This window comes from Diadema setosum, chromosome 17, assembly GCF_964275005.1.
Source record: "Diadema setosum chromosome 17, eeDiaSeto1, whole genome shotgun sequence".
NCBI lineage: Eukaryota > Metazoa > Echinodermata > Echinoidea > Diadematoida > Diadematidae > Diadema > Diadema setosum.
In genome coordinates this window covers 11,393,177-11,404,885 of record NC_092701.1, presented here as the reverse complement: position 1 = coordinate 11,404,885, position 11,709 = coordinate 11,393,177, and the positions used below count along the sequence as shown (strand labels likewise).

General features: G+C 37.9%; 1 protein-coding gene across 1 annotated transcript in view; it reads right to left on the bottom strand.

The window, feature by feature from the left end:
- Positions 1-7,373: 7,373 nt before the first annotated feature.
- The window catches only part of LOC140241173 (FK506-binding protein 15-like), a 138,244-nt gene continuing 133,908 nt past the window's right edge, over positions 7,374-11,709 (bottom strand). The window contains 5 exon segments of the mRNA XM_072320932.1: positions 7,374-7,790; positions 8,405-8,534; positions 9,230-9,492; positions 9,874-10,076; positions 10,873-11,445. Of these exon segments, the coding sequence (XP_072177033.1) occupies positions 7,716-7,790; positions 8,405-8,534; positions 9,230-9,492; positions 9,874-10,076; positions 10,873-11,445 (1,244 nt within the window). The 3' untranslated portion in view covers positions 7,374-7,715.

Sequence of the window (11,709 nt, the reverse complement as noted above, 5' to 3'; positions counted from 1 at the left end):
AGACTATGTTTGCTGTGAAATGAATATATAAAACCTTTTTTGATATTCATATCTTACCAATAAAGGGGATGGCGATGGATAATAGTCCAAGTAGAAATAATCTTCGTCTATCAGCCACCATTCTCAAACGTCGATGAATCCTGCTTATGAAAGATAGAAGGTAGAAAAGGGGAAAATATAAGTATTCAGCAACTTTGATAACGGCTCAAACTGAAAGATCGAAAATGATTGACATTGCTATTGCTACTTTGCAGCGCCACATTAGAAAAAAATACAGGAGGTTGTATTAGTGCTTAAAAAGAGATTTTATAACTTATGTGTGTAAGCCCGGCCACTGTGTAAAAGACTTCGGAATGGCTACAAATTTTCTCTTTCGTGGAATTTCCAAAACTTATCACCGATACATTCTATCAAAGACAGACCGAATCTAACCCAAGTTTACCTTCAACCTGAAAAATGCCGAATCGATGGATACACATTTAATAATGAGAATGAACACTTTACGCTGCAATGTGGCGTTAAAATGTTGGCAAGCTCGACCGCCTGATGTCCGCTTTCACTGGCGGTCTTTTATTCGTGCGTGCTTGTAGACCATTCGATCATCGCACTCTATTCCTGTGTAAGATTGATCCGCGACTGCAGTTATTGTTTAGTACTTTATATAACAGCTCAAAACATTTGCCCAACGAACATTACACACGAGGTAACATATCAAATGTAAATATGTGTGAGCTGTTATCGTCCTTTTCAGTATAGATGTAGTTGTTCTTGCTTTCTATGTGAATAATTATGTGTGGAACTACTTTATTTAGTTGCGCCATGACACATTGATAGTGATGTAAATCGGTATTGTAATGAATATCAGTTTGATATTAAAATGAACCCCGTTTCCTGTGTGCTCTTAACAGCGACCAGCCTGATGTCAACATTGTGTCATCAATACATCCTGGTTTCAAAATCCAACACGACGTGTATGATTTCTTGTACTGTCAACATGATAATAGATGACCATTAGAGATTCAGGTTGTTAAGTTTAGTTTGAGTTTAAGTTTATCTTTATTTCACCACGGGTCACTCGCTTCAGCCAATCATATGGCTGTTATGTGAGTGCGTGTAGTTTAAAAACCATACAATTACAAAATACAACATTTTATACATAGTATAGGAAATGAAAAAATAAACAAACAAATAAACAAACAGACATAGCAAAATATACTGATGTGTTGCGTTTAAGTATATTGACGTGTGGATACTTCTGATGAGAGCTGACCAATCATTTTAGACCCAAATTTAGTGTCACTATCTGAGAAAATCCATAAAGTATCAGTACATCTGACGAAGTACTCTTTGATACGTTGGAACACTGCCTCAAAAAGTTAGTGGAGAAACACATTATCGACATTTTGATCTATTTCTTCCTTATACCTCCAGTCCTTCGTATATTTTGATGGACAAATTCACACACACCACCATAACATCAATTTCATCGACTACTGCAGAGTTGTGTCAATGATAAATCTTTTTTGTTTTGTAAGGAAAAAGTTACAATCTGAATATCAACTATTTACAAATTTAATATAAAAAGGACACATCCTGCTGTTTCTTATTAGATCAATTATTTCTTTCTCTCTAAGAATGCAAAATATACCGCTTTTATACATAAAACTTAAATTGGTATAAAGTAACTCCTATCAGTCCACCAACGAAATACCTGTGATGTTTTGTTAATTCTCTTTTTATTGGTCATCAGAAGTTCATCATTAATTTGTACGTAAATCCAAAACAAAACGAGAAATTTACTTCATTTAATACTCTCTATGGATTTTTTTTTCTCATTTGTTTAATTCTTGAGCAAAATGTTTTAATGACTTTGCTTGTATAGGTTTCCCACCCAATTTCATACTTTTGTCATTCAAGTTCTTATTCCGAGCATTCAATTTCACGCATCCCACGCTCGCAGAATTGAATTAAGAATCAATTTCAAAATCCGGTCATTTGGATTCACTATAAAAGCATTCAAATTCACTATCGGAGCATTGAGCACACATTTCAGCAATGAGCATTCAAATTCCTCTCAAGCTGCGACGGAATCTCGTCGGTCATTCAAGTTCGTGAATAAGCAACCAAGTTTCCTAACTGCTGAATTTAGTTAGTTTGGGGCTGTGGATGTGTGTCTTTTTCATTTATCTTAAAAACAGACAAATTAAAATCAAGTATGTGTGCTTCTTGTCACATTTTACCATGGTATGACTGAGACTTCTATGTTTTGTTTCTGTCTAACTAAGACAGGAACAGCAGCTATAGAGAAAAAAAAAATCATTGCTATAATTATTGTATTGTTTCAAATTGACAAGAAAAATCGTGCAATTTGCCTAATTTTTCACCGCTTAGTGTTTGTACATTCATCGCGTCCATATAAAATGAATAAATCAATCTAACTTCCTCTTTGGATTGGGACATCAAGTCATGATCGGATATCACATTGCACATACAGCCATAGATTTCCGTAATATCGTAATATCACGCAGTGGATTGTTGTTCTTTCGTATTACTTAACAAAACACAGGAAACGGTTCGTATTGACTTTGTCAGCAGACACGTTGGAAGAAAACCAAAGAGTCATAATTTGAGACCACATGAATGACTCTCCTTCCTCTCCGTTAGTTTCAAAATACATTTCACTCATCCCTTTCAAATATTAATCCAGTCGTGGTTTACTTCCGCATTGACGGAATAGAATGCATGTAATCTGCTCTTATGGACGTTTCGTCGTGAAATCCTGTTATACAATGTCAGTTATGGAACAGACATTAAGAGGATATATATTTCCTCAGAGGATTAAGACATTACTTTTTTTTTACCATGGCAATATTGTATTGATCCCTCTTTCTCATCTTATTCACCGTTTTATTTGACTTCTAAAGGTGCATGGCATACGATGTACACACACAGACATACACAGACATAGACACACACATATATACATGTACATATCTATATATACATAATCTCTCTCTCTCTCTCTCTCTCTCTCTATATATATATATATATATATATATATGTATATATATGTATATATATAACAGCAATAATTAGTTTCTGCTCAGAGTCCTAAGAAAGTAGATTCACAACAGTAGGTCAATATATACATATATATATATATATATATATATATATATATATATATATATATATATATATATGTTTTTTTTCAGAAATATTTCTATTCTCCATCATTCTCATTATTTCTTTAAAATGCATAAACTACAGTATGTCGCTTAAAAGACGGTAATTCAGAAAACCAATAAGATATTATTTCCTCCCCTGTAGATGTTCTGCTGGTGAAGGCAAACTACTGTCAATTGGTGTTGTTCACAAACACAGCAGGAAGAGATTTGGATCACCTCCAGACTGTTTCAATTTGCCCAGTGTCGATTCGATTGTCTCTGTTGCTCTTTCCACAAATCAGTGACATGCTCCGTGAAAAGTGTGGACTTGATGTCACATGTTCAACATTCCTCTCATCAGATATACACTTGTATTCTGTGCAGGAAAAATTAGGGTTCATTGTCACTGACAATTCTCATAGGCATATGCCTTGCATGCTACTTAATACTTAAAATGTTCTTTGTGATCAGAACAACAAATAGTTCAAGTAGTGCAGCTACAACCTAACCACACATTCATGGCACAGCTCAGGGGCGGATCAAAGAATTCCGTAAAGGGGGGGGGGGGGCCGCCTTTACAAAATTAAAGGGGGGGGGGAGGCACATGTGCCCCCCATCATTTTCTTTCTATTTCTTTTGTTAACAAAAAATAAAGGGGGGGGGGGTGTGCGCCCGGTGTGCCCCCTCCTGGATCCCCCTGCACCTCAAACCAGCATAAATTGCAGAAATACACATTCATGGGTACGCAAAGGGCAATGCATCCACAAAGGCAGCTGAGAAAAATAAAGGTGAGAACAAAGTCATTCAGAGTAAAATTCTGATTACGTTTAATATCATACCATTTGTTTCCATCGTAGGTACAACAGGTCAACGCAGGATGGAGAAGTACTGCCACATCACTGCATTGTATGCGCAATTTCATCATACTGCAGCATCATACTGATGTTTCTCAAAAAATTATCTTCAAGATAAATGATGCAATTAAATGCAGATTTACATGATGTTTTGTCAAAGAATGTACACCATCAAATAAGACAATTTATAGTGTTAGTTACTGTTACAATGTGATTCCAATTGTAATCCAACTAAAATATCACCAATTTTGGGACAAGGTTTCCACTCACACTCATAATTCATCTAAAACAACCAGCAATATTACACGATTAACCATCCTCTGACATACATGTAAATGATACCACTCACACAAAATATTGCAATTTTAGAACATGTTCAGAGTACAAAAATAGATTTGTTAATGACTTAGAAATGCCTAAATCACTTGATATTTAGAATACACAGTCACATAGAGGTATACATATGGCTCTCATCCTCATCAAAGCTATTTTGTTAGGCCAAAGCTACATACACATCCTTCTGATTCACATGTACAAAGGGGACTGTTCAGAATTTACAGAAATTACAATTATGTGAGGAATGTTTCACTTACATAGACTGGAAATCTACACTCATTGAGTGTGGGATCTTCTTCTTCTTCTTTTTTTTTTTTTTTTTTTGGTTTAAATTCTTCTCAGCACATGGATTGACCAGCTGGCAGACGCACACTGGCATTTAGTATTCCTCTCCTAATTCCACACACCGAGAATATTCTACAACCAAGCCCTCGTTTACATCCTCTTATTAATAGCAAATCCATAAAAATGATAGATACAAAGAGTATACAAAAACATGGGACTGCATGAAGTTGGAAATAAAAAGAAGAAAAAAGGTACCTTATCTGAATTTTCTCTATGATATCTCAGGGTGGTTTGGGTAGCATTATCTTCAAATGAAATATGGGATTTTGATACCTAGAAAAACGAGACATGCATTAACAAAGTACAAAGTGAAAAGAGAATGTGCAAAATGGAGTATTATCAGTAATAACACAATCATCATCATTACCAGTACGGATTACTTCATTTTCCTCTGCAAAATATCTGCAGGAGTTTAAAGAGCCTATTTCGTGTCAAGCTGACACCCCTCCTTCCTTTTTTTGTTTGTTTTTTTGTTTTTTTGTTTTTTTTTGTGGGGGGGGGGGTCTTTTTCCCCCTGAGGGGGCAGTTTGGGAATGAAGGATGTTACATGCACTATGTATTTTTCATTCCATAGTTAGTCCCATGTGCGCAGTTATTAAAGCAAATAAAATCTCAAGGCAGTCATTCCTGCCTCATTCATGCTAATGATACAATGTTAATAAAACAAATAGTGCACCCCATTAGGAATGTAATACAAATCAGAAACAACTCCTCTTCCTCACCTCTCCTGATATATGCAGGGATACAATAATACTTATATGGGTGCACAGGGTCATATACATTTGATAACGAACCAACTTATTTTGTGACATATCTGGTTTGACTTTTGAATTTACTGCTCCACAACAATCTCCCTTGAAGAGCAAACAACATGAATTCATTGCTCTGGTTACATCACTTCAGGTGTATGATTGCAAGAGCAAACAATGTTAGACAAAAGACAAAACAAAACAAAGTAAAACTCACCACTTATTGTGTATACTCTGTTATGCTAATTGTATCTGTAGGACACTTTCCCCCACTCTACATAAAATGCACTCCCAAGATTTAAAAAAAAGAATAAAAGAAGGAAATAAACTTTCCAAGCAGATGGGTTAGGATGTACTAGGGATTTCATACAAATACAAAGTTAGAATACCTAACCAATAAATGTTTTCACAAAAAAAGGATTGGATTAGCTCATTTTAAACCTATATACATGCATGATAAGCATTTCAAATGTTTTCATAAATTAGTGGTTTTACCATTCCCAGTAGAAACAGACTGTAATTTTGGGTAATATGTTATTTTTGTAACTCATTATTATTTTTATCTCATTATGTATACATATTCTGTCAAGCAAGTTCATCCCTAAATCTATCTGTCTTCAGCATCTTCTGGAAAAAACCGAACAACAATAAAACAGTACAGAAGACTTTACGTGCACTTGAATAGCAAAGCCACACTTATCGCCTCAAATCCTGACTGCACGCACATTAAATTCACATATACATGTACATTACACCATGAACGTGTTTATGCACAGTTAAGATACACTCTTACAGACATGAGCATTTTAAGTGATTGGCATTTAAAGTCACACATATGGCTTGCCTTCCAAATGACAAGTAGAGTGACAAACAAACAAACAAACAAAATGATGGGGCAGTGTAAGGCACGACACACATGAAAAATATCAATTTGCCCTACAAGGCAAAATTCTGTCCTTTTTCCCCTCATTATGTGTTGAAACGTTTGAAAAGAACCTAAACTCATTTTTGAGTGGGACGTGCTCTCTAAAAGGCACTACAAGAGAAAACTACACACAAGTCCAAATTATGCTGCTTTTGTTAACCTTCTGTATTAACACATAGAACATTGTTTCACATGTTTTCTTTATTACTTTCTTTGTCACTCGGGTGAAAAAGGAAAACACGATAAATAATTTGGTCAGAAGTTGTTCCGTTTGTTTTCAGCAAGACAACGGGCACAGGGAGGCAAACTTACAATTAAAAACAAAAGTTGCCATAGAAACCAAGTTTTCATTTGGGGCAATGATATCACATTAGCAGAGGAGGACAAGAAGAGCCTTATAACACTCCTCAAAATCTACTGAATTAGCAACATTTTAGATGTAATCTGGTGATTAACACAAAGTAGAACTAGAATCCCATGTATAGTTATTGATGTAATTGCATTGAGATGACATACGATCTGTGTAACTGGAGTGCACACTTTGGATCAAGAAGTGTATACCAAAGAATATCTTTTTTGTATAGTTTACTATCAAGATGATTTCGACTTAGTCAGAATTGATATAACACATCCCAGGCATACATACATGTACATTGTACATAAAATATTTATTATGTATTTAATCAAAACAGTAATCTTTGTGCCAAGGTTAGCTCTACAGCGTGAATTTTACACAATATGTGAAATGCACGCAGGAACAGTCAATGTATTGTACAGTCAACTCTGTATGACTCAAATCAAACCTGTTGAAGTCATCATAAATTCTCATACCCAAATGTGGAAATGCATGCTAACTTCATGCATAACTAAAATATTGCCAAAATCTATGCATTTTTTCCTAAGTTGAATTAAATTGACTCCAACTAGTAAGGAGTGAAGAAAAGTCATATATATATACATGTATATATATATATATATCAAGACATTAATCTTGAATATTGTTACCAGATGCTATTCAAGTTAAGGTGGGTCTGACATTTGTCAGTTAGTGGATTTCACATTTTCACAAAAAAGCATGGCCCAGATCAAAATAAATTTGAATACCGGCATTTTCATTCCAGTTTAATCCAAAAGGCACTTGAATAGTTCTGACAATGATTTTAAAAAGTTCACAGCTGGAAAACTCCTCCACATGATTTTGGATCATGGTGTCAAGTTCATCCAAAACCACTTGCAAAACATATGTCGGGAGCTAGCAATGCTAGCAATGCTGGGAGCAGGGTAACATTACACTACTATTGCAAGAATTGACGACGGAAGACACTGGACGATTACGGGATCAGCTGAACCAGTCCATGCCATCATCATCGTCATCGTCGCCAAAGAGCGGAGGAGGAGGGCCAGGCTTGAATGGCTGAAAGTAGAAGAAATGAAATTAACTGCTAAAAGGAAATTCCATCCTAATATTACATTGCTTGGTATGAAAAAAAAAAAATAATCAGAGAAAAAGAGTAGTAAAAAATTGGGAAATTGGGAATTGTTAAAGTTGTCTGTTGAGAAAGATAAGGGCGTTAAGGTGCCACTAACGCAATATAGGGTTAGCGGCACTTAACGGCCTCATCTTTCTCAACCGATGAAGTTAACTCGTTGAAGACTAGTCCTGAGTATACTCGGGCACGTGTCTATTGGAAATGTGTGTTGTAGCAATATCAAGACAGTCCTCAAAGGGTTAAAAGAGTACGACTAATTGGCAACCGTGTGTGATGTAGGTGTTGAGCAGCTCTTCATTTGGTTTGGACACAAAATATCACCAATTTTTATTTGACCACTGGAAAAAATCCTCTTCAGACCTGTTCTTGGTTTAAAATTAGAGTGTTTCTGTGTGCCCTTTTCAGTACATCAAGTTCTGTCTATGCCTAAATATCATGAATAAACATCATCGGGTATGCCACGCCTACAAGAGAGGACAGGGAACAGTTTGGAATTGGTATCCATGACAACAGGGATGATGGGTGAACATCTACTCACATCTTCTTCGTCCTCGGTCTTCTTGGTAGTCTTGGCCGGCGTGGGCTTCTTCTTCTCCGCCTTCTTCTTGGTGGTGACGGGGATGGAGAACAGGTTGTCGTCATCGTCGTCATCACCAAAGATGCCGCTACTGCATGGATGAGAAGCATTTACATTGTACTGATGAGTGAAAGGAATGAGCGACATGGGTTACCATGACATCACAGATTAAAAGAATTATATTGTAATCAATGCAAATGTGACATTAAATATAACAATAATGTATTTTCCAAAAATGCAGATATACTGCAGTGAACTCCTGTTATAACAAACATGGTTGTAACAAAATTTTGTTATAACCTAGTCATATTTCAGGTCCCAAAATTATTACCTTTCATGTATATATCTTTACTTCATTTGTTTGGCAATATCAAATTTCAATAATAAAACAAAAGAAAACTGCAAGTCCACAAGGACTTTGTTAAAAGAGGGGTCACCTGTAATCTAAATATACAGATAATAAAGTACATTTACAAAGCACTGTATCTATTGCTACCAATAAGAAAGACTTAAAAATAAAAATGCAAAGGGCATAGCCAATACAAATTTACTAAATGTCACAATCTTTGCAATATACATGTAGATATCCATTTCAGTTTACCACAAATCAGTGCTTTAATCATTAGTGTATTCACATTGAATTCTTGCAGAGACAAAGGAAAGATTTCAGTGACTGATCTTAGAGCTCTTCTTGGACTTGTACAGTCACTGGTAAACCAGCTAACAAACTACGCCCTCTACTGTCATCTGTCAGCAAAGGGAAATGGGTGAATGAGAGCATTGTACCTAATATCCTCCTTCTTAGATTTCGCCTTCTTGGGTTCCTCCTCATCCTCAGGAGGAAGTTCCGGTGGCAGCTCCGGGGGCAGCTCAGGGGGTTCACGGTCAAGGACGGTGGGGAGGGATGGCACGTCCACACCATGGACACCGCTGGTCTCGTCTCTCTTCTCTTCTTCCTCCTCCTCTTTGGTTTCCTCTTCCCCCTCATCTCCATCGGGAGCATCTGGTGGAGAGAATGGATCTGCCTCCTCATCCTCAGCTTCCTCTTTCTGTGACAGTTAATAGAAAAAGGGAAAAGAGAATAAACCACGAGCTGAACAACTTCAAACGTCTCTTTTTGTTGTTGTATATGCTATCCTCAATTGAAGTCATTGTTCTGATATTTTTGTTTTCATAGAACACCGAAGTAATGATGTCCCAGTCTTTTGTTTGAGCTTGGGTTTAAAACCAGGTGCGAGCATGATTAACAAATATAGTATTCACATATATTCGGGCTCGGTGAGGTTGCTTAGAACCCGTTTCCATGGCGAAGAATGGCCATGATATCACACTTTGGTACTCAAGCATTCTATTTGATGTACAGTATAACATAATGTATGCATTCATCTGCTTGACATCCAGTTTCCTTTCCTGAGGTCAAGAGGTCATACCTTGTCCTCCGTGGGGGTGTCCAGTTCTCCTGGTAGGTCAGGGATGTCGCTGAGCGCTCGCAGCTTCTCGCCTCCCACATCCAGGTGACTTGCATCAGTCTCCTCCATGTCTGCCCCACCCTGGGCTGGGGGCAGCTCTGGTGGAAGCTCAGGTGGAGCCTCGGGTGGTCCTGGGGGTAGAAGTACGGCTGGTGTGGTGCTTGCTGTAAGCATCAAATGGAAATTTGAAGCATGTTTAACCCACTGTGTATTATCTTTGTTCTACTACCAGAGACATATAGAAATGTATATATATACACCTGGGTATATACAACCTATATTCATATCTGCAGCATTTGCCAACAATGCGTGGTCATACATTTGGCACTGATTTGCCCCTTCCCCTTGAGCATTTAGATGTAAACCTCGCAGAACTTTCTTATTTACAGTTGAGTTGTTTTAATATAGGATTTGAATATGGACAACGCCTACATTTTAATATGGACAACGCCTACATTTTACACAATGTAGAACTGATGCTGTATGTTCATTTATCTATGTTAATTCATGAAATTTGGCCAGATATTTCCAGACGCTGTACCTATACATTTGGTCTGCATATAAACTTGCGAACTAGCAGGGCAGTGAAAATCATTCTGACAACAGCTTTGCTCATTTCTCATAACTGCTAGCTATTCTTAAAAACATAAAACTGGCACACATATGACCACCATAACTGTGTCTTGGCAAGCTCTGACTCCTTCCACAGTGACCCAAAATGTAGTCTTCAAGCACTATTAGGATTCAAGAATTTGTATTCATGAACATCATCCAAGCACACATAGAGTTTATATCTATCTCAAGAGCATCAAATGTGCTCTGCTCTTGAACCCAATCAGAACCATGCATTAATTTACATTTGAACTTTCGGTCATGTGATATTTCTAGCTGCCATTAAAATCAGTATGTAGCAGGGATGGTAAGAAACCTACCCCTGTTGTTTGCCCCCATTCCACCCACCTTCCTCCTCTTCTCCCTCCGAGCCCTCCGCTGACCAGAAGTCATCGTCCCGCTGGCTTCCTTCATCATCGGCATCCGCATCTCCTTCCTCTTCCTCTTTCAATGAGTCCACCCTCTCTCTCTCCTCCGTGGAGCTAACCTTCTCTTCTCCCACCCCATCAACATCCGCATCTTTCGTAGGTTCGTTGGCAACCTCCTGAGGGACAGCCTGACTGGACGGTGCAGCTTCTGTTGCAGGGCTCGTTTCCATGACAACTGCTTCCTCCTCCACCACTTTGTTCTCCTTCTCCTCTTCCTCCTCTTCTTCTTCTTCTTCCTCCTTTTCTTCTTCCTCCTCCTCCTTTTCTTCATCAGCCTCCATGGGAGCTTCTTGGGGTCTGGCTGATTCCACCACTTGCTCTTCCACCCTCTTCACAGACTCCTCCACTACAGCTGCCTTCTTGTCTGCTGCTGCTGCTGCTGAGGCCTGGGGCTGAGAGGTCTGTCCAGAGGGAGGGGCTGCTGTCACTGGCACAGCTGATTCAGGCTTGCTGACAGTCTTCTTTGCTGGCACTTTCGTGACAACTTCTTCCTCTACCAGAAAAAAAAAAGACGACGGAAATAAGTCAACAGTTTTCCATTAATTTGTGACAGTAAACCTGACATATCAGGGCAATTACACACGAGGGCAATTAAACCCCGGCTAAATACTGGTTAGTGATAAAATTAGAGTAAAGATTAGCGTTAGGGTTAGGTTTAGGATATAGAGTTTGGGATAGAGTTTGGATTAGGTTCAGGATTAGGGTCATGGGAAGGGTCTGGGGAAATTGCCCAGGGGGTAATTGCCCTAGACCCGAA